Source organism: Vulpes vulpes, chromosome X (genome assembly GCF_048418805.1).
Source record: "Vulpes vulpes isolate BD-2025 chromosome X, VulVul3, whole genome shotgun sequence".
Taxonomy (NCBI): Eukaryota; Metazoa; Chordata; class Mammalia; order Carnivora; family Canidae; genus Vulpes; species Vulpes vulpes.
The window spans coordinates 27647455-27672654 of NC_132796.1; the positions used below are offsets into that span (position 1 = coordinate 27647455).

At 36.6% G+C, this 25200-nt stretch overlaps 1 protein-coding gene and 1 pseudogene across 2 annotated transcripts in view; both read right to left on the minus strand.

Moving 5' to 3' along the window:
* The window catches only part of DMD (dystrophin), a 2426617-nt gene that overhangs the window by 1413620 nt on the left and 987797 nt on the right, over window positions 1-25200 (minus strand). For both annotated transcript variants that reach the window (XM_072743155.1, XM_072743156.1), the window contains exons 14-15: window positions 1250-1351; window positions 1015-1122 (exon numbers count right to left, since the gene is read on the minus strand). In XM_072743155.1, the coding sequence (XP_072599256.1) occupies window positions 1015-1122; window positions 1250-1351 (210 nt within the window). The remainder of the gene's footprint in view (window positions 1-1014; window positions 1123-1249; window positions 1352-25200) is intronic.
* Window positions 4086-6220, minus strand: LOC112918998 (RNA polymerase II elongation factor ELL2 pseudogene; annotated as a pseudogene).

Here is a 25200-nt window from a genome sequence, read left to right on the forward strand (position 1 = left end):
AGCTGATTCTAGAATCATTTGAGACTTCTGGGGCTCATGGGATGGAATGAATGTATTTTTCAGGTGAGAAGACATGGATTGAGGTGGGGGGGAGAGGGTGGTCCATGAGTGTAATGTTATAGACCAAATTGTTTGTGTTTGTATGTTAAACTCTGCCCCCACATACACGCACAAAATGTCATGGTATCAGGAGATGGGGCCTTTGGGAGGTTATTAAGTTCAGATGAGTTCATGAGGGTAGAGATCCCGTATTGGGCTTCATGCCCTTATAAGAGGGGGGAAATGTGTGAAGGTTGATCAAAAGGTACAAACTTTCAGTGATATAGTAAACAAGTACATTACTTGTTTACTATATATTTGGAATATAATGTACAGCATGGTGACTGCAGTGAATAACAACATACTGGCTATTTAAAAGTTAAGAGAATAGATCTTAAAAGTTCTCATCACAAGAAAAAAGCATTGTACCTATGTGAGGTGATGGATGGTAACTAATTGTGGCAACCATTTTGTAATATATACAAATACGAATCATTATGCTGTACTACTGAAACTAATATAATGTGATATGTCAATTATATCTCAGTTTTTAAAATTAATTTTAAAAAAAGATGAGAAAGAGACACCTAAGTTTCCTGTCTTTCTACCATGGGAGCACAAATTGTGGTCTACAAATCAGGAAAGGGGTACTCACCAAAAACTAAATCTGCTGGCATGCTGATCTTGGACTTCCCAGCCTCCGTAAGTGTGAGAAATAAATGTCTGTTGTTAAGTCACCCACTCTGTGGTATTCTATTATAGCAGCCCAAGCTGCCTAAGATACTATAGCTGTCTATATTTTAATAAAGAAATTGACAATACGATATAATTGAATAGGCTATGATTTAAGCAAGAACAATGAACATTTGGTTTAAGGTTGGAAAGAATAAAAATACCAAATAACAGGGTTAACATAAACTACTGGTTTTGGAAAAAAAAAAAAAAAACAACTTTTGAAAGCTAAAAAATACATACAGCCAGTTTCTGAAGACTTGATAACACTTCACTTTGATCCTTAAAGCCAGTTGTGTGAATCTTGTTCACTGCATCTTCCTTCTCCGAAAGCCATGCACTGAAAAGGCACTGAAAGAAATCAAATAATTCCGAGAAAGAAAATAGGTAATTACTGCAGTAGATTATCATGTTTTCTTTTACCCATTTAACATCTCACCATGACTTTCACTGATACAATTTCCCCCACATGACTCACCTGTTCTTCAGTAAAACGCTGCCATTTTAGGAGGATGTCTTGTAAAAGAACCCAGCGATCTTCTGTCCACCGACAGATGTTTGCCCATCGATCTCCCAGTACCTGGGGAACAGACAACCCGCCATCACATCAGCAAACAATGAATTGTTAACTGAATTTCATTTAAAATTTCAGTACTGATTTGTGAAAGCATCTAATTTCAAGTCTCCTATGTGTACTAGGAGTTGTAAAGGACACCCTTCCTGCTTTGGCTTATGATTACCTGAGCACTATGCTTTTCATTTGTCTTTAGATTAATTCCCTCACTCTTGCAACTGGCACTGAAAAGCAAAGATACTTACAAGAAGTCTGAGGCAGTTGTCACACCACTATATGAAGTGTCTCCATAGTAAATGTAAGACAGCGAAGACATAGATATAGAATTAAAGAAAATTTTGCATTGATAATATGCAGAATGGGTATCTTCCTTAGGTCTGAAAATGTATCCTAAAGAAAAAAAGTCCAACTACTAAATAGAATACCTAAAGACCCTTATTTGAATAAATCCCATGTAATTAGGATTGCTTTAATGTCCTGATTGTAGAAAATTGTTAGTGATTTAAATTAAATCCACATGTAGACTTTAGAAATTATCTGGACTATTCTTACAAAGTAAATTTACTATCTAAACCAATCTGGTGAGAAAGGCATAACATTCTCTGAGTAGTTACTGCCCTATCTCTAGCATGTTACTAATATTTATATGCACACTATTTTAATATGTAACATAAACCAATTATTAGTGGTATGTATATATGTATATATGCATGTATGCATTCACTGGATGCTGGAGACAAATATCTTTATTAAAGACACTACAAAAAAATTCTGGTAAACATTTATTTTTTGAAAGATTTATTTATTTATTTATTCATGAGAGACACAGAAGGAGAGAGAGGCAGAGACACAGGCAGAGGGAGAAGCAGGCTCCCTGCAGGGAGCCCGACGTGGGACTCAATCCCAGGACTCCAGGATCACACCCTGGGCTGAAGGTGGTGCTCAACCACTGAGCCACCCAGGCTGCCCTCTGGTAGACATTTAAAAACAGATTTGCAAACATAATGTTTCCCTTTTCAATCAGCAGCATTCTGGGGGCTTTTGTTTGTTTGTTTGTTGTTTTTTAAAGATTTTATTATTTATTCATAAGAAAGACACAGAAAGAGGCAGAGACATAGGCAGAGGGAGAAGCAGGCTCCCTGCAGGGAGCCTGATGTGGGACTCGATCCCGGAGGCAGGCGCTCAACCGCTCAACCGCTGAACCACCCAAGCGTCCCAATTGGCAGCATTCTGAAAAGACCATACGATAAGACAACACAACTTGAATCAACATTAGTTCAAAATTCTTATATTTTTGACCACATAACTTACATTCCCACATGATAAAACAAGTGATAGTTTCAATCAACATCAATGGATAAACTCCATGAAATGAAAGATTGTGCTGTTTGATAAATCACAATATGTTATGGTTAGATGTATCTGCTCTTTTTTATATTCCTGGTTCCCAGGATGAAAAAAAAATCTTTAAATATACATTTCATGTACATAATAGTTTGCATATATCTCTTCCAAAAATACTTTATAGCAGTATATAAATAGGCTACCCACATGTTTAATTTTATAATTCTGCCCCAAAACTATGATCTGTTACATTTTCATAACATATTGATTTTGCCCAACATTAATAAAGCTGAAAAACTGTTGAAATGGAAATGCTTTAGTCTCCTACAATACAAACAGCAGAAAAAAAAAAAAAAAACAACCTACAGTAGTAACATTCATCAGTTGTTTAACCTGAGCGTTTGGTCTACTGAAAATGGCAGCTTTTTATCCTCCATGCATGCTCACATCCACACCACCCCTGCACAGACAGGTCAAACACATGGATTCAGACAGTAGTAGGAGGCCACAGTGTGCTCCCTACTGCTCTAATCAAGTGGGAAGTGTATAGCTAAAGATTAACCCCACTAGGCACACAGCTAGCAAACACCGTAAGGCAACCCTTGAGATGAGAGGTTAACCTGCAGAGTGCATTTACTGTTCTAGATCAAATGAGCCTGTGTGTATACATACATGTGCACACATATCCACGCACACACACATACTTATATACTTTATTCCTTAATCCTCCAAAACATGTCAATTTTTTTTTAGTTTAGCTCAAATTACTATATATTCTACCATTTAAGGCAAAGAAATTGTAATAAGAAAGGTCAGAAAATAGGCTTATGTTTATCCAAAAGCATTTCACCTTGCACATGACTGGCTTTAAAAAAAATACATCACTTTAAAGTATGGATGTTGGGGCTCCTTGTTCAGAATGGAGCCTGCTTCTCCCTCCCCCTCTGCCTGCCACTACCTCTGCTTGTGCTCTCTCTCTCACTCTGTCTAATAAATAAATAAAATCTTTAAGAAAGAAAGAGTGGACATTGATCACCAATATCTAAAAAATAAATCATTTCTAATGATAAACCTAAGTTTTTAAGGAAAAAAAATGATTTGAAGTACAGACACTGGATCTCCAACATTAAACAAACTTATTTTTTATTGACAAACATGTCTTGGGGTGCAGTGGGAGGACCAGGAAAAGCAAATTCAGAATTCCAGGGAAGCAAAGTACACTGTGGAAAAAAATAAACACGTTTATGAACACTGAAACTTTCAACAAGCACAGTTTCTTTCTTTCTTTTCTTCTTTCTTTTCTTTCTTTCTTCTTTCTTTCTTTCTTTCTTTCTTTCTTTCTTTCTTTCTTTCTTCTTTCTTTTTTTTTTAAATCTCATGGCAGGGATGCCTGGGTTGCTCAGTGGTTGAGCGTCTGCCTTTGGCTCAGGGTGTGATCCTGGTCCTGGGATCAAGTCCCACATCAGGCTCCCTGTGAGGAGCCTGCTTCTCCCTCTGCCTATGTCTCTGCCTTTCTCTCTATCTCTCATGAATAAATAAATAAAATCTTTAAAAATAAATAAATAAATCTCACGGCAACTCATTTGGAATTTTAAATAAATATGCTTAAATTTATTCACATCTTCTGGTCCAGGCAGAGGTCTCATGCCATGACTCTGCTTGCTCTTGGTCAAATTCACCTATTAGTCTTCTGAAAGGTGTGATGTGAGCCACCTTGTTAGGAAGTTACTTCCATCTGTCTTTTTCATGATAATTGGGACTGGACTGCTTGATCTTCTGATGTTCCTCATGAGACTTCTTCATTAACATCAGACATTCTTTTGAGCCCAGAGAAAGCTGCTTTTGTTGTGCATACAGTTTGAGAAACCTTCTAGCAACAGTCTCCATACAGTCTGGCAGGCCAGACCCTGTACTCATCATACTCAGCACTAAAGCCATCCTTGTCTAATAGGAGATAGCAATGTATTTTGTCAAAATACTAGGACTTCAACTGTTGAAGGTGGCTCCATGGAGGCAGTACAACCCTCTTTAACTCCTTCAATGGGATCTGGACCAGAGTTGGGCAGCTTGGCAATTTCCTTCCCTCATTTTATGGTTTTCTTCCTTTTCTTCAGTTACCTCAATGTTGTGCATTTTAATTTGGCCATTTTCCTTCTGTTTTTAGACTTTTCTGGACTCTCTGTGAGACGCTGAATGGTTTTTTCACAGGCTTTGGACACTATAGTACAACAGAACCAAGATTAAGGTTTCCAGAGATGTCCTAAAGGTATTTTTGTCTTGCTGGCCCTAAAAGATACTCGTGTTTTGACTAAAACTGTGTCAACAGTTAGGTCTTGAGTACCCCCTGCCAGCGGGAGTGCAAGGGGAACTTGAGTTTGAATTTACAGCCTGAGGAGGACTGAAGACCAGTCGGTGGGTTGAAGGCAGTGGTGGAGGGGGCAGCAGGAGGCCTGCAGCAGATTTTTCAGTGATGGGAGTCAAGTGACCATTTCATGTTGGAGGCATTCGGCTGGTCAGGTGACATATTCAAGGTTTGTTTGTTTGTTTGTTTGTTTGTTTGTTTGTTTTTTATCCATTAAAGGATCAATGAAACCTGAATGTAAAAGCCAATTCTGAGGAGAAGATGCAGCATCTCTAGGAGAACATAGAGGAGATTCTGAAATGGCTGGTGCTGGCAGCATGCTGAGAGAGATTTTGTTTGCTTGAGAGCACTGACTAACCATCTTCTATTATTTCACTGTATCTGGCCCATCTCTTTGAAGCTCTTTAAAACCATAATCCTTTAAGGTATATGAGAGGTCTTTAGGATTCGGATTGGCTACCTGTTGGAGAACTGCTCCCAGGATTCTCGCAGGCCTTCAGGACCGTAAGTATATCACCCTGTCCCTCTGTCACCACTGAGAAATACTGCTGCTACAGTGTGTCTTCTGAATAATATTTGCAAGGTTCATGTGGGTTGAGCCTTTCCTCTAAGGCACTGCATCTGAAACAGCTTGAGGCACTTCCAAATTTGCACTCTTTTCCCTACACAGGATCTGATGACTTCTGGGCTGCAGTTGTGGGATTCCTCTGCCTGCATCATTCTTTCTCTATCATCTCATCCAAGTCGTTCATCACACATACTGTAACTTTACCGGGTATAAACCCCAGGCAATTGAGACGGTAGGGGGGGCTCCAGAGCTAGAGAATGTTGACTGGATGAGGTCAAAGTTGCCCTGAGGGTGGTCTTTACCCACATTTGACAAACATAAGTGAAGGTGTACCCTTCATCGAGGAGATCTTTTTCTTAGGATTTTTGACAAGCCCTGGGAGCCCTTGGAACTGAACTGAAGGTCAGAAAGGAATCAAATTTGTGTGGTTCTGTTAGGTCTCGAGTGTCCAGATTGCTGTCGTGAGCTTCACATACAGTTGGGTGACATTGTCTTGCCCCAGCCGCCTGCATGACAGCCACCAGCACTGTCCTGCCCCCTGGGCTCTAGCCTCCACGACCACCCTTGGCTGTTCCAGCTTCTGCAGCCACCTCCACAGCCACGGTCATCCTGCTGCTCACCTACCGTCATATACCCAATTACCAATGGTTTTTAGATGAAAAAAAAAATACATGCTGTGATGATTGGTGTGTAAAGGGAATGTTATAAGACAAAAAATATGGATCATTTATTTTAATTCCATTATGATGAACTTCAGAGTCTAAAATTTTTTTTAATTTTTATTTATTTATGATAGTCACACAGAGAGAGAGAGAGGCAGAGACACAGGCAGAGGGAGAAGCAGGCTCCATGCACCAGGAGCCCAACGTGGGATTCGATCCCGGGTCTCCAGGATCGCGCCCCGGGCCAAAGGCAGGCGCCAAACCGCTGCGCCACCCAGGGATCCCGAGTCTAAAATTTTAACTTGTTGACTTTAACAGAAATAAGAAAATTATTTTCCCACAACTCATAGATCTTTACAACGGTAAGTAGCTCAAAATATAGATATGTTTTATTTTGTATAGAATTAGGGCTACAAAATGTTTATAACTCATATTTTTTGCACATATATTTGGTATCTAACATAAGCCTTGTTATAATTTCTAGCATACTTGATGCTACATGTTTGGATCAATCTACATAGAAGATATTAAAATATGACTCAAATAATACAAGTGTAGTTAGCATCATGAAAAAATCCACCTACTTCTAGGAGGCTTGAAGACTCATCCCATCTTTTAAAAATTGTCTACCCTATCATCTTTTCAAAAAGGGAGTGCTGTGCATGAATAAAGAGTAGGCAATAAACATTTTACTAACAGTATTAAAATGATCATGTACTCATACATTTTGGTCACAAGTGAGTTTTCAGTTTTTCTTCAGAAATGTCAATAAAAACATTATTGCTTTCAACATAATGTAACTGAGTTTCGTATTTTTTTATAGTTTCACTCTCTACTCTTTTTGAATGATGCTAGGTTATGGTAGAAGCCATAGCACTGAAATAATAATGCAAGATAACCATAAATCAATGAATTCAACAATATTAGCCATTTAATCATTACAACCAAGTATTTGGGATTTTTTTTTCTGAAACATATTAGAAATTCTTTAAGCGAACTTCCTAGTGACTACCAGCACACACCAGGTAAAATGGTATGTAACATATCTGTTAACGGATTAATTGTGAAAATATTAGCTTCAGAGAAAATCTTACCCCTTATAGCCATAAGCCACACTATCTGCCTGATTTGAGGATAAAGATGTAAAAGGCCAAATTGTGGGATGCTTATTGCATCCCTTTGACCCCAGTGGGGATGAGAGTCAAATGTGGGAGAAACACACTCAAACTGAAGCACCATCTTCATAAATGAAAGAAAATGTACTGAGACTTCAAAACAGATATAGCATAGTTTCCCTAGTGTCTGCTGAATTAGCATCTTAAATTTCTAATCTCATAGATTGATGATTACAATTTATTAATTTTAGTTGGACATCCTATCAAACAAATCCAAATAAAGACCTAGATTCCTATACTGGATTCCTTAAGGTTGTTGATTTCATAGAAATTCCATAATATACTACTGTGATACCCTTAACCATGTAGTTTTTTTCACTATATGAATGAGTCACAAAAAACTAATAATAAATATTGTTAGATACATAGTCAACCTATTTAAGAAAACTATTTTAAGAAGGGCCTTTGGTAGTCCAATAATAATAGATAATTTTGATAATTCATTGAGGCCTTATAATTCAGCCAATCCCATATTTATTTAATTTACAGTTAATGAAAGTCTTTCATTCATTCATTTATTCATCATGAATCTGTCCAAATAACAGATACTTATTGGACATACAGTGTGTCAAAACTGAACAGAATAAAGAAGTTATGGGCTGATAATGCTGCTCTAAGAATTGGGCTGCACATGCCTCTTTGAGTCAGTAATTTTCTGCCCTGTGGGTAAGTATCTACTAGTGCAATTGCTGGGACCTAGGGCAGTTTTTTTTTAACTTTTGGAGGAGCCTCCATACTGTTTTCCTGGTGGCTGCACCAGTTTGCATTCCCAGCAACACTGTAAGAGGGTTCCCCTTTCTCCACATCCTCAACATCTGTTGTTTCCTGTATTGTTCATTTTAGACATTCTGATGGGTGTGAGGTGGCATCTCATCATGGTTTTGATTTGTATTTCCCTGAAGATGAGTGATCTTTTCATATGTCTGTTAGCCGCCTGTATGTCTTCTTTGAAAAAAATGCCTGTTCATGTCATATGCCCATGTCTTACCTGGATTATTTGTTCTTTGGGTGTTGAGTTTGAGAAATTCTTTATAGATTGTGGCTAATAACCCTTTATCAGATGTGTCATTTGCAAAATCTTCTCCCATTCTATCAGTTGCCTTTTAGTTTTGTTGATTGTTTCCTTCTCTGCGAAGAAGCTTCTTATCTTGATGCAGTCCCAATAGCTCATTTTGCTTTTATTTCCCTTGCCTCCAGAGACACGTCTAGTAAGAAGCTGCTATTGCCAAATGTCAAGGAGGGTGCTGCCTGTGTTCTCCTCTAGGATTTTGATGGTTTCCTGCCTCACATTTATTTTATTTTTTTAAAGATTTTATTTATTTATTCATAGAGACACAGAGGGGGAGAGAGAGAGAGAGAGAGAGAGAGAGAGAGAGGCAGAGACACAGGCAGAGGGAGAAGCAGGCTCCACACAGGGAGCCCGACGTGGGACTCAATCCCGGGTCTCCAGGATCAGGCCCTGGGCTGCAGGTGGCGCTAAACCACTGTGCCACCAGGGCTGCCTGCTGTCTCACGTTTAGATCTCAGCCATAAAAAAAAAAAGAAAAGAAAAGAAAAAGAAATCTTGATATCTTGATTTTGCAATGATGGAGCTAGAGTATATTATGCTAAGCAAAATAAGACAGAGTCAGAGAAAGACAAATACCATATAATTTCATTCATATGTGGGATTTTAAAAACAAAACAGATGAACATAGGGGAATGGGGCATAAAAGAGAGAGGGAGGCAAACCATAAGAGACTCTTAACTATAGAGAACAAATTGAGGGTTGCTAGAGGAGAAGTGGGCAGGGTTTGGGCTAAATGCATGATGGTTACTGAGGAGGGCAATTGTTGCGATGAGCACTGGGTATTATATGTAAGTGATGAATCACTAAATTCTAGACCTGAAACCAATTTTACCATACATGTTAACAGACTAGAATTTAATTTAAAACTTGAAATATAAAAAAAGTTATGATGAGCACTGGGTGCTATGCTCTATGTTGGCAAATTGAACTCCAATAAAAAAAATTTTTAAAAAGTTATGGGCTGGACTATGTCTCCTTTTTTTTGCATCTACATTTTTCCTTAGAAACATTTATATCTAATGAGAGAAGATGTTAATTGAAAGATCCATAATATGAAGTGTAGTTTCAATGAGTTAAGGACAGAACTATTCCAATATGTACCTATATGTACATTTTGAAACATTTATATCTTAAGTTTTTATTTAAATTCTAGTTAGTTAATATACAGTGTAATATTAGTTTCAGGTATAAAATATAGTGATTCAGCACTTCCATACATCACCCAGTACTCATCACAATAAGTGCCCTCCTTAAACCCCATCACCTATTTCAGCCATCCCCCCAACCACCTCCCCTCTGGTAACCATCAGTTTGTTCTCTATAGTTAAAAGTCTGTTTCTTATTTTGCCTCTCTCATATTTTCCCCTATGATCATTTATTTTCTTTCTTAAATTCCACATGAGTGAAATCATATGATATTTGTCTTTCTGATTGACTTATTTCCCTTAACATAATATTAACTAGCTCCATCCTTGTTATTGCAAATGGCAAGATTTCATTCTTTTTGATGGATGAGTAATATTCCATTGTGTGTATAGGTGTGTGTATGTATGTGTGTACCCCACATCTTCTTTATCTATTCATCATTCAATGGACATTTGAACTGTATCTCCTCAAAATTCATAGGTTGAAGTCCTATCCCCCTCTACCACAGAATCTGACTGTATTAGGTGACAGGGCCTATATAGATAGGACCTATACCTGAGCATTTTAAGTTAAAATGAGGCTGTTAGGGTGGGATCTAATTCAATCTGACAGGTATCCCTATACAAAGAGGAAATATGGATACACAGAAAAACATCAGGGACATGGGGGCACATAGGAGGCACCATGTGAGGATGCAGTGAGAAGATAGCCATTTGAAAGCCAAGGAGAAAGGCCCCAGAAGGAGCCAAACCTGATACCTTGATCTTGGACTTCAAGCCTCCAGAACTGTGAGATGAAATTTCTGTTAACTAGGTTACCCAGTTAACAGAAACTGGGTTACCCAGTCTTGGGTATTTTGTTATTGCAGCCCTAACAAACTAATAAAAAAGACCTATTTAAGAGACACTGATTCTGTGGCATGGCACAAAATATGTCACGAAACTAAAGTTGTTGAAATTAAAGATATATTTATTACAGGTGGAAATTTTAGAAAATACACTTCAATTACTAGGGTAAAATTATTTAAAATTGTTTAAATAGAAGATATTTTTAATCATTCATTGATTCAACTTCCAAAATACATAAATGCTATCACTTTGTAATTTTATGTTTTATGTGGGGAAGATACAAGTATTTCAAGCTAAACAACTTAGATTTAAGTGTTAGGTTAGTCAGTTGCTTGGATTACAAACATGTATGTCTTCTCAAATTACAAAAGAATTTGTTTTAATATTTAATTATTTTTGAGAGAGAGAAAAGAGCAGACAGGGGTGGGGAGGAGCAGAGGGAGAAGGAAAAGCAGACTCCATGCTGAGCATAGAGCTGATGCAGGGCCTGATCTCATGACTCTGAGATCATGACCTCAGCCAAAATCAAGAGTCAGATACTCAACTGATTGAGTACATCACAGGTACACCACAAATAAAAAAATAAAAAAGTTTAAATACATCATTTTCTTATAATGACTCTGGCAATTCCTTGAGGGTTGTTGTTGTTGTTGTTATTATTATTATTATTATTATAATTATTATTATTTTCCCTCCTCCCAAACAAAACCAAGTGACTTTCAGGAAATTCGTGGCTACATCATTTCCTTTCTCTCAAAGAAAATGATTATTTTCTTACCAACCCCTTAAAGAATTGCTAAAATATTAAACAAGATTATGTATTGGAAAGCAGTTTTAATTTGAACTGAGTTACATAAGTGTTGATAGTTATTTACAGTTTGTTTGATCATTGTGTTTACCTCAAATCTTCCAAGAACCAGCAAGGGTCATCTACTTTACTCATTCTAGAAAGGTACTTATTAAATCTTTACAAGTAGTTGTTTAGACTTGAAGTATATTCCTTTTTAAGGATTTCCAACACAAGAGAGTATTCATAGCCTTCATTAAAACATTCTACTGCTTTAACCTATCTTACTCTTAGAAAACTCTCAATGAACTGAATCTAAATCACTTCTGTTATAATGTGAGCATGATGCTTTTTACTCACCTCAGTTAAATTAGATAAGTGAATTAGAAATTGCTTGCTCATATGCTATACATCTCTGCCCACAGGTAGATTTTTGTAATGCCATATGCACAAATGTAAATAGATGTACACAGTGCTTGAATTTATGGACTTATCTGGTTATTACTTAGAAATATTGGCTCTAATTTGAATTACAAAGAATAAAGCTAAGCAACTGGAAGATTATCAGTCAGCTCTATAATCACTCAAAGATGCTGGTTCCTTTCATTGCCTAAAGGGATGTAACAAGTCTAAGAGATTGGATCAAATGGGATTGACAGAAAGCTAAATAATTTTTTTTAAGAATCACTACATTAGGATTAGAAAACTTCTCTAGAGGAAAAAAAGTGTTTCTCTGAGTTTTCACTTAAGTATATGAACCCTTTGGGCTCTTAGAAGTAATGCATATTTTTGTAAAGCTATGTAAACATTATGTACATAAACAAAAATGATTATAATGTCTCATGAAGCGATAAGAAGAAATTAATTTTTATTTATGTTCTCATTTTGTGTCAGCAGTGAGAGAAGCTAACGGTTGGTTCACTTACTCTAACATACTTTCATGGGCTAAATCACAACTCCATTATCATCTTATGCTTAGATCCGCAACGGGGATGCTCTCCCCTCCCATTTAATTACCATCCCATTTCGTCATGCACACCAAGTACATTTCTCATCTAAGTTTCTCTGTTTGGTTGAGTTGGTTTTTCAAAACAGAAGTGAAAAGTTGCTATCAGAGGAATATTTGGATAAAGGCAACTGATTCTTCATTTGGAAAGTAAAACTTAAGTATCTTGACCCTTGAATATACTGAGGCCAGGGATAGAATGTAGGAGCCGAACTGTGCCCAGCAAGACTGGCATGAAGAGATAAAGTGTTCCCAGGAGTATGTCCACTATGAAAGGAACACTTATGTGCCATGGACCACACAATGCAGCAGCAACTAGGATTTACAAGAAAAGGAGTCAGCAAGCAGCCCATGTCATAGTCATTTGATTTTAGTTTCAGACTCTGGAATATAGTTCCCAGCTAAATGAATTTTATGTGTGATGAGCCTTATGAAAAATAACATTTCTGGATTTTTGTTTTCTTTCCTACTTTAAATACATAGCAAGTTAAAAAGGATAAGCAAGTTTACCTCACCAATGGTGAAATGGAAATACCATCGAGTAACTCATTGAAAGAAATAAAATAACACCCATCCTGAGACTAAAACAAGGCCGAGTACTAATGACTAATGTTTAGCCAACTCTATGAGTCTCTTCTCAATTTTGCTGTTTTTACAAACTGCTAACCAAAGCAGCATATTATAAAATGGCATGCCTTATATCTTCACTGTCTACCATATGGTCCAGGGTGGAAAAACATGTCCTGATGTACTGGGAAGCACTTATTGTAGGTTTCCCTGAAAAGATCATTCTTACTCCCTTTTAACTGATCCTGCAGTACTACCTGACTGATCTCAAGGAACCTGTGAGGGTATACTTGCCACTTCTAAAGGTACAGTTTACAGGTGACACCCAGACACTGAGATGAGTTAAGTAACTTATCTGAGACCACGGAGGCCACAGGATTGAGTTTCTGCAGTCTGACCTCAGATCCATCTGGCTACAAGTCTGTGTTCTTTTGTGATGTCCTTTACTCAGTGGAACAGACAACATTCAGTATGCCTTGTAATGTGTGCTACATAACCAAGCGAGATGTACAGATGCTGAGTTGTTTTTGAGTATTTTCATATTTCATTTTTGCAGAAGTTTGACTGGATTGAACTACACATTTTATCTAACCTACCTGACAAGGGTGTGAAGCCTAATGTTATAATTTAATCTAAATTTTTTTTTGACATTTTACCTCCCTATTTGTTTATTTTTCAAAATCAGAAAATATACTCCTAGATCAAGAAATGTGCTCTTTTCCGAAGTCTTATTTTTCAAAGGTAAGCATGACTGTCTTGATTTGTTAATGAAATTTTGTCTTGGTGGTTATGCTAAAAACATAGTGAGATTTTTAACATGAAGAAGCATGTTCCCCTGTGCCTTTACAGTCACTTCCATATATTATTTATTTTTACAAGTTTATGAAGTGCTAATGAATAAACCTGGAAAGGCTCGTTTGTTGTTGCTGTTATTATTTGCATGAAGGCTACTATGTAATGTTCTGTGGCAGCTTAATAGACTCTGCATTCTCCAGCTACCACCATTCAATTGGGATACCGGAAAATAAAGAGCAAGAGTCCTAAGGAGCATTCCAGCACGAGTATGTCTATGCCAGGGTTCACTGCATTCCTGGGCATTCTTTGGTATTTTAAGGTTTTACGTTTCCTGATTGTTTTATTCCTCACAGTCTCTGGTCTTCTTGAGGGGAGCCCTTTACCATTGTACTTAATGTAAAACATGAACTTCACATAATATAGAGATATCTCAGAGCTCAATACCACCACTGTAGTTACTGATACAGGGATTTTCTCCTAAGTATTGTCTTAGAACCTTTTTGTTCTTCCTTCTTCATGAAATACCTGCCAACCAGTCATTTATGACAATAACAGAGCTATTCATGGTAAATTTGAAGAGCCAGAAGAGGTGAGAATCACAAGTGAAGCTTTGTCTTCTCCACCTCAAGTTCTAGATCTTTACTACTTATAATGGGCATTACTCATACAGCAGACTCCCTGAATCTGCTCAACTGATACACATCACCAGGCCTGAAGTACAGATTGCTTGAATTCTTGTCCCAGTTCTACCATTGCCCAACTTAGTAATATCTCTCAGCAAACACATAATTTTATTATGGTTTAGATTTCCCACTAGTGAAAGGGAAATAGAAGTATCTGGGCTGGTACCCTCCTAGCCAGGTCACTGTTAGGGTCAGATAGGTCAATGAATGTGAAAATGCTCAAAAACTGTGATAAATTATTGAGAGCTTGTGACTGGTAAACATTCAGAGCTTAATTGGTAGAAAATTAGCTTTTGTTTCCAAATGTGATAAGTCTACAGCATAACAGAATTTTAATACAGAATATAGCAAAAGATTTCAGCATGACACTCAAATAACTAGTGTTTCATATTTTACTTACAGTCTATTATGGCTTATCTTTTATACAAGAGTTGAAAATATTTTTCTTTTAAATTATAAGCCAGGAACATAATCTATTATGTGTTTTATTTGGAATCAAGTGAGTGAAAAATGAATATCCCTCTATACTTCATTCTAACTACACATTGAAATACTCTACTTATAAGAAATCACAAATTCTAATGTGTATGCATAAAAAATGCACAAAATAACCTAAGTATTAGAGAATGGAGAATAATGGGGACTGTAAATAAATGGAGAGTTCATGCTAAAGGTGGCAAAGCTATTTAATTCTTACTGAGGTTAATATTCAGAACAGGCAAAGGATTACCAGATCATTTGCTTTTCCAAAGACGCTAGACATTTATAGTTTTATATTACATTTCCTAAACTTCAAACATTGGTAACTAGTAAAAGCATTATTTATTAAACACCATGTCAACACCATTATTAAACACCATGTAAACAGAACTTTATTTGAATATACTTGTAATTTTATTTTTTATTTAAATTCAATTGGCCAACATATTGTACATACTTAGCTTCCAGTGTAGTGTTCAATACTTGTAATTTTAGATACAAAACGCAAATTCCTAGAAAGACACAAGCTACTCATACTGACAAAAAATAAATAAATCTGGAAAATGGAGAAGAAACCTGAAAGTCTAAATGAAAAATGAAAAGTCTTATTTAAATATATTTAATCTTTCATTTAAAACTTCCCCAATAAAGAGAATTTATGGACCCAAAGGGAGAATTCTAAATCAAATCTTAGCAAATGTTAGCAAAGATATCTAGCAACAGGGCAGCCTGGGTGCCTCAGTGGTTTAGCACCGCCTTCAGCCCAGGGTTTGATCCTGGAGACCCAGGATTGAGTCCCATGTCAGGCTCCCTGCATGGAGCCTGCTTCTCCCTCTGCCTATGTCTCTGACTCTCTCTCTCTCTGTGTTTCTCTCATGAATAAATAAATAAAATCTTTAAAAATAAGAGATCTAGCTACAAATAAAAAAGATTATATACATATCATATATGTTTGGTTTAGATCAGGAATGCAAAGCTATTTTTACCCCAGGAAGTGAAGTAGTGTGATTTTACACATTAAGAGAATAAAGAAGAAACTAATAGGATCATTTTAAGTGATCCTGAAAAGAATATCTGCTAAAATTCAGTACCTGGTAATGATGAAGTCTTTTAGAATAGTAAGAATAAAAAGCATCTACAACAAACCTACAAGCAATACCATACTTTATGGTGATTTACTGGAAGCCATACCTCTGAGACCTAAAATGAGAAACAGATCAACAATAATCTCATTGTGCTAGAGTATACAGCACAATATGGCAAGAAAAACTGATTAAATGAATAGTGATCAGAAAGGGAGAAGCAAAATTATAATTACAACCTGTATATGTACAGCTGAGTGATGCAACAGATAAACCATTCAAATTATAAGTAAATTCAGCATGATCCCTGGATACAAAGCCAAGGAAGAAAAATCAAGTTGTATTTCTCCCTATCAGTAAAAGACAAATAGAAAAATGAAATTTTGGGCAGCCCTGGTGGCTCAGCGGTTTAGCACCGCCTTCAGCCCAGGGCATGATCCTGGAGACCCGGGATCAAATCCTACATCAGGCTCCCTGCATGGAGCCTGCTTCTCCCTCTGCCTGTGTCTCTGCCCCTCTCTCTCTCTCTCTCTCTCTCTCTCTCTCTGTGTGTCTCTCATGAATAAATAAATAAAATCTTAAAAAAAAGAAAAATGAAATTTTAAAACGATACCATTTACAACAAAAACATAAAAAAATCCAAAAAATGAATAAATATCATAGAAAGTCTAAGACCCACTATCCTGGAAACCATAAAACATTATTAAGAGAAAAAAATAAAGGCCTAAATAAATTAAAGGCTATTCCATATTCATGAATTTAAAAACTTTACATAATAAAGATATTAGTTCACTACAAATTAATCCATATAGTCAATAAGCCCCAGTTATAATCCCAGCAGGTTTGGGGGCAAAAACAAGCTGATTCCAAAATCTATATGAAAACGTGAATTAACAAAAATAATCAAGATAAATTTTTAAAAGGAAAGAACAAATGTGAAGGGTTTACATTAACCAAGACAGATTTACAGTTTCCTTCAGCTTGACTAAACTTTGATTATATGCCCCTTCTTTTTCTCAGAGCACTGGGACGCCTGGGTGGCTCAGTGGTTGAGTGTTTGCCTTCAGCTCAGGCGTGATCCTGGAGTCCCAGGATCGAGTCCCACTTTGGGCTCCCTGCATGGAGCCAGCTTCTCCCTCTGCCTGTGTCTCTACCTTTCTCTGTACCTCATGAATAAATAAATAAATAAATAAATAAATAAATAAATAAATAATCTTTAAAAAATCTGACAATATCAAGTACTGATGAGGATGTGAAGCAATTTGTACCTTTACTCACTACTGGGAAACTCTTTTGCAATGCCTATAAAGCTAAATATGCATATCCCCAGTAATTTCAATCTTGAGTATATACTCAATACAAAAGCATACATAGTTTCACAAAAATACATGTACAACTATGTTCATACCAGCATTATTTAAAATGATCCTAACTGGAATCAGCCCAAATTTTCTGAACAGTAGAATATATAATTAAACTATATATTCACAAAAACGAATACTATCCATCCACAAAAATTAAGGAACTAATGCTATAAGCATCATGGATGCAAGTCACAAACATGACACTGAGTTAAAAATGTCAATTACAAAACTATATATTATACAATTGCATTTACATTAAGTTAAAAATAAAACTATTCTGAGGCATTATAAATCAGGATAGAGGTTAACTTTGAGGAGGTGTGAAGTTTATGACTGATACAGCTCGATAGGACTGTGTCAATTGTTGGCAACATGTTATCTTCTTTTTTTAATTAATTTTTATTTATTTATGATAGTCACAGAGAGAGAGAGAGAGAGAGAGGCAGAGACACAGGCAGAGGGAGAAGCAAGCTCCATGCACCGGGAGCCCGACGTGGGACTCGATCCCGGGTCTCCAGGATCACGCCCTGGGCCAAAGGCAGGCGCCAAACCGCTGCGCCACCCAGGGATCCCCAACATGTTATCTTCTTATCTGATATGGAACTACAGGTGTGTTACCTTAGTGAAGTCTTTGACCTAAAATTATGATTTCTGTACTTTCCTAGGTGCTCTGATCAAAAAATTCTAATTGTGCTGTAATGTGAAGTTTAAGGATTATTTTAGAAACCAAAAAGATCAGAACTCTTTTCAGACAATATTAGAATTATCTTCATAAAGAATATCACCATTCCAATATATTCATATACGTACACTTAAATTCATAAAGAATACTATCATCCCAATATATTTGCATATATTTCCCCATAATAATTTTCTCAAGGTTACACAGTAATTGTCTTCTGTGAAATTGAGAGATTAGGAGAAATCGCACAGATCTGGACACCAGTCCTGTTCTGCCATTTGAAAGCTACATAAACTTGGACTTAATTCCACTATGCAGTGGCTTTTTCATTTGTGAAATAGGGAGAGCATTACATACAAAGTATGTAAAATTTTTGGAAAAGGATGAGCACACAAAAGTGCTAATAATTATAATTATCACTTCATGGGCAACAATTGTTGACACTTGGCTTAGTGAAATTATTTCCATTAGTTTAAAAAAATTTTTAAACATACTTTTGATTTGCCAAGTATAGAATTAAAAACTGGAGAGAAACATCAAAAATATTTTCATCCATATCCTTCTTCATAAATATTCTTTTTTCTCAGTTCTATAGGCTTTAATATTCCCTAGACTCTTTCCCACCACAAATGATCCCAAAGGTATATACTATAAATAGTTTTAATTGCATTCCCCATTTTCAAGCCATGATAGAAAAGAGGACATTATAGCCTTTCTGAACAACTACCTTTTAGCAGACTATCTCTTTTCAAACAACAAAGACATAATTATGATATGAGGTGCCTCAAAAAAGGGAGTGGTCATGTACAAAAAAAATGGCTTCATGGAGAAAAATTTGAACTGAGTTTTCTACATTAAGTAGTTTTTAAAGCAGATGACAAACATGACTATTCTGAGTAATAGGAATAGCATATACAAGGACAGTGACAGTATCATAAATGGCTTATAAAAATAGAATATAGGTTAAAGGATATGTGGAAGCTAATAGATGACACGTATTGAGAAACAGGTAGGGGTCAGGGGCAATAAAAATCATTGCAGACTTAAGTTATTAGACTCTGTTGAGAATGGAAAGCAACTAAGGATTTTAAACAGGGGAGAAACAGTAATAAATGACTTTTGACAGCCCACAGCAATTTTAATGCAGAAATTAGATTAAAGAGAGGTAAGAATCCAGGCAAGGACTTTACCTAGGATAAATAGTGACAAGAACAAAGATTAAACAATTAATATGACAGACAATGAAGAAATTCTGTGACTGATTACATGCAGAGGGCTCACAGGGACAGGAAAGGGAGGAGTTGGGAATGATTCCAGGTTTCTTGTACAGGTGTCATGGTGAATGGCTGTGTAATAACAAAAATGGGGAAACCAGCAAAGGATGTAAGTTTAGAGGGAAATAGGGCACAAGGAGTTAAGTTTCATCTCGCTGAGCCTGAGATGCGTTTTAGACTTCAAATCTGACATATACAGAAAAAAGTGGGACAGAGGAAATTGGGCTCAGGAAAGAAATCTGGGCAAAAGACACCCAGGCTTATTAACTTTGGCTTATTTTTGATACAAGCTTCTGAAGGAATACAGAGAAAAGCCTTCTTTCTACAAAACTATACCTGTCCCTAATCTCTGCTTAGGTTTTTCTTTAAATTAAATAATCCCTAGTTCTGTAAACATTCTTTAAGTGCCACCATCCTAGTAAAATCCAGTTAAAATGCTCAACTACAAAGTGTATTCAAACCAACTCAGAATTATTAGTCCCTGTAGTCTAGATACCATACCATGCCCAGGAATGTACTAATTTACTAAGAATCTATATCATTTGCTTTCATTTAATATCAATCTTGTGCCCAAGAAGTGTCTGTCTGTCTCTCTCCATATATGGACACATATGCATGCATGTGCATATACACATATACATCCATACATTAAAAAATGTAAATGTACATAAATGTAAGTGTATACATATACATATATATGTACACATCTGTACAAAGTTATACACATATATACTTACACTTACATGAATGGATGGGAAGTCAGACCTTCCTCATCAAAAACCTAATTGATTTAAAGATACTACTTTTTACAAGCAGCAAGATTTCAGACAAACATACCTTTCTTGAGTTAAAACATGAAAGACAAGAATATTACATTTGAATGTGACATTCTAACTTTACATGTCATTGTTATAAATTTTCTAAAGTCATGTGGGAGAGGAAATTATCCATTAACCACTCCTTTTCAGACAAAGTGTATACAGTATCCCAGCTAAAACCTCAAATGGCTTCTTTCCCCAAAACTTTCTGACATTGCAGAGTGAATAAAGGAATCCAATCATTTTCAGTCCAATTCTCTGGCACATAAATCAGGTACCAGGAAAGAATATATTAAAAACACAGACATTCTCCACCAGCCCACAGAGGGATAAGAAGGCTCACCTTTGCATAGACATACCATTGAAGGCTTTGCAAAACATTTTAGGTAAATTAAAATACTTTATATACATTCCACTCCATCGGATCAACCAACTTAATAAATCCCCCAAATAATCTGTCTTAATACTACTACTTAAGGGACACCTGGGTGGCTCAGCAGTTGAGCATCTGCCTTTGGCCCAGGACGTGATCCCAGGATGCTGGTTCGAGTCCCACATCAGGCTCCTTGTGGGGGGCCTGCTTCTCCATCTGCTTATGTCTCTGCCTCTCTCTCTCTGTGTCTCTCATGAATAAATAAATAAAATCTTAAAAAATACTACTACTTAATATTTGTACAAATTGCTTAATGTCATCTGATATAAAGTTGGTTTTCATGTCTTGATTTTAATGAATGTATGTTAGTTCTTAGAGGCCTTTTTTATCTTCAAAAATTCTTATTTCATTCAATAAACAAATTGAGTAACTTCATTAGATGAGCGATAAACTGAATATGTATTTAATAATCTGTTATAAAATTGTATTTTCTAAGTTATTCTTCTTCAGAAGAGGATGCTTGTTTGTGTACATTCTTTTGATAAATCCTTATTTCTCCATAATAATAGACAGTAACTTTAAGATGAAGGTCATTTAACATAATAGTCCAAATGCCTTTTATATGCCAAAAACTCTCCTGGGTCCAGGCCTTAGACAACTTTAATTCATCTAGTTGGACTCTCAAGTGTTTACATGCATAGAAGAACATATCTACAAATGGGACTTCAATAGCTCTGCCTTTTCTCTGGAAGGTGTTTTCATTAGAACAACTTCTAAAACTAGACGCCTATGTTTCCAGTTCTTTTTTATTAGAAACAACTCTCTCCCTAGAACAATAGATGTTCCTTATATTCTACTTATAGTCTTTCTTCAGTTTTTCAAATATAAAAGGCCCCATAGGACCCACGCACCTTCCAAACATCCTCTTTATTTTGTTTTAGTTTCTGCGTAAATGCTGTCTTCTCAAGAAAGCATCCCCTTACTACTCACATATAAAACTGCTCCCTTCTCCAGTCTTTTCCTTATAGTTCTTATCACCTTTTTCATAATATAAAACTTACTTATTTATTATGAGGTGTGCCTAGAATGTAAGCTTCATAGAGAAATCATTTATGCTTTGCCCATGCTTAACCTCAAAGCTTAGACGTGGCTGGCACCTAGTAGACATGCAAGACATATTTGTTGAGTGAATAAATACTGTTCTTCTGTACAGAACACTTTCCTATCCTTTACTATGGCCTAATTAACTTCTACTTTTCTGACCTTCTAGAGCAAGAAAGGGCATCTAGCAATGTCTATTTTTGTCCACTGAATTCATCAGGGCCATAATTTTACATTACATCGTACTTGATTAGTGTGGGCCCAGGAGGGCAGGTGTCATGACTATTACCCCTGCTTCTCCCTGCCATTGTAGTCCCAGCTGTCATCCAGGCAGAGAGCTGCTGCTCAATACATGTTTGCTGACTGAATTTTAGTGGAGTTTAGTATCACACACCAATCCTAACTCTTAGGTAAGCCCCTTCTATCTAACAAGTCTCCTCTAACACCACTCTTCTGAACTTCAGAATTGCAGCCAAATTTCAGTTTCTTGAGGATGCCAAGCTCACCTCATCTTATGTTTCCCCTTCCTGAAAACTACCCATCTACACCCATGTACTTTACACACACTTTATGCAGATCCCTCCAACATATCCTGCAGACCCTAGCTTAATCACTTTCCTAAGGAATCATCTTTGCCCTCAAATTTCAGTTGGAGTCATATAATTATGTTGTCACAAAACCTTGTTCCTTTCCTTCATAGAAATAAGCTATGTCCATTCTTAAACATTTGCTAATTTCTATAAATATTTGATTAAGGTCTATTTCCTCTGCTAGACTACGAGAACCAAGAGAGCAATCACCATGCCTACCATACCTACCATGGTGACCACGAATGAAAGGAATTAGCCTTTGATTTTAAAGAGGGAGCCTGGGAAATGGCTACCATTGTTTCTAGTTTCCAAGGAAGGCAGCAGGCTCACAGATTACTCACTCCTGACCCAGGATGGTAATGACAAATTCTCTTTTTGTTCACTGTTTTGCCTCTGTTACCCAGCACAATCCCAGGGACATAATAAGAACACAGTAAGTACTCACTGAGAAAATGAAAAACAAAATGCAGATGCTCAGAAAGACATATGATAATGTCCTCCAGAACTGAATACTCTACATAAATTACTAATCTCAGTTATTTAGCCAAGCTATTTCTCAATAAAATCAGTTAATGGGCATCACTGCTTACAAATCAGACTCTCTGTGCATTGGCATCTTAGACACCTCTGAAGTTAAGGACAAGTTTATGACCTGTGGTGACATTGCTGAGGGACAAGTTGAACCTCTGAGAGAGAATCAAATTAATTTACAACAGACGGTACTTTTCAGAATATTATCCTTCATAAGCCATGCTATCTCAGAATCCCTAAGCATATGTTCTGACCTAACTTTGTTTTTCTTAAAACTTTTTAACTGAATGGCTTCTAGAAGTCCTCCTAAAAAGTTAGAGAAAATCTAACTTACAATAAAGTTCATAGGATTAAGTCAACACACATAAAAATATTCTATAAGGAGTATTTTCAGAGTTCAAACTCCAGATGATAAGAACATGTCCCTCTCTAATTGTATTAAAACAAGGACTCTCCTTTTGCACTTGGATGGCACTTGGTTATGCATCCAGCTTTAGCTCAGGTTGTGATCCCGAGATCCTGGGATCAAGTCCCACATTGGGCTCCCCTCAGGGACCCTGCTTCTCCCTCTGCTTATGTCTCTGTCTCTCTCTCTGTGTCTCTTAGGAATAAATGAAAAAAAAAAAAGGATTCCCATTTCTAGTTTGCCTCATCTGCATCTCTTCATTAAAGACCACTGGGTATCCATTTGGGGGCTTGAGTTGGTGCCTCAGTACACTAGAGCAAAACAGATGAAAACATTGCAATGTGGGAAAAGGAGTGGGATAAACATTCAACACTAACAAGTCTAGGGGAATAAGCTATTGATGACCAGACCTAGCTCCAACAAAAGCCCTTGAGGATTCTTTTCAGATCCCTGCCAGTTTTGTTTTTCTTTTGTTTTATTTTGGCCCCTTGTATGGAGTCCATATACCTGTTTCTCTTTCCTAAAATTCTTCCTATTGTAACAGAATTCCTCTGGGCCCCATATAAAATATACTAATGGCTCACAGTTTCTGGAGCACACATGGAATTCTTATTATGTGCAAAAAATACTTGTGTTGCTGTTAAAGTGACTGTTCTAATGTACTTGTTTATCTTTTTCTCCTTTATCATTTCTTCTCTTCTCCTCCTTCTCTACCAACTCTACTTTCTCTCCTCTTTCCTTTTAAAGTTCAACTAGATTAAGATTAGATTATATCATTTGCAAAGAACCCAAGAAAGAATCACCAAAATGTCAAAGTCACACAAAAGCCCAGCATTCCAGAACAATTCAAATCAATGGACAAATAAGGCACAGAATTCAAGCATGGATTCTTCTAAGATTGAGAAAAGTGATGGGATGGGAAGAAAGAAACATTAAGGCGTTCTCCCCCAGGAATTCCTATTAACCCTGCCCTTTTAGACACTAGTCTAGATTAACCAAAAGTCAGGTCACAGTAAGGGAGTATGTAGAGGGAAATGAGAGTATCAAAAGGGAAAAGGGAGTTGTGGGGAAAAGAGGAGGCTAGGAGGTAGCAGTCAACACTAATTAATGGTGAGACAATCACAGACAATGGGACATGGAGTCCGTATGATTTAGGGGAAGTCAATACACGCTCAGCTATCTTAGTAGATATATCTGGACCAATTATATAAAGACAGAAAATAAGGTGAAAATGAAAGCAAGTAGGAGAATAAATAGGGAAAAGCTTAGGGACACAACTCTTAATTTATCCTAAGTAAGCTCTAACCCAATCACCATCTGAGAGTGCTATGGACTACTTTTCAAGGTGGCCTGGCCCCACAGACGTCACCTCAGTATGATTACATTCTAAAGCTAATTGTCCTAGGTCTGATAATACCAAAGTGTGTATTTTCTCAGTTGCTGTTTTAATTAGAAATAGTCTATGACTTAGAGAAATGTCGGCCTTGATTTTTTTTTAACCAATCACTCTCCTAACTTCTCCCCCCTAGTCTTTTTTCACCTTTTCTGAAGATTTCTGAGGAATGCTAAGTATTAGATTTTTACTCATCTATAATTAGTTACAGGACTGTTTTATAAGAACTATGGAATTACTTTAAATGGTTATAGCAATGGCCTACCAGTACAGTCCTTTAGCTGGTCATGAGTATGTATGTGTATAATACATTTGATCATATATGTGATGATACATTATAATATTAGGTGTCATAAGCCTTTTTATATCTCTGATACCTGTAATTTCATTGAATCATAAGCAATTAACACTGGTGACTAATATATGTTAAATGCTTGGTTATAGCAGTTTAAGAATTTTCTTTTTGTCATTTAATGATAGAGGAGAAGATACCATTGTTAAAGACTGGAAATTTAAAGCAGTAACCTGAGGAAATGACATTTTACTGAGGTAATAACACAATTCACGCAAAGAAAGAAGAAAACAGAAATGAAGCTTTAAGAAACTGTGTTATAGGTTCAGTAAGAGTAATTATGTTTAGAACGACCTTGGGCTGATAAAGCTACTTAAACCCACATTGATTGTATCCTTAGACATGTCAGGCTATTGGCCCTTAAAAATCACAAAGAAAAGACAGACATTTCATGGGT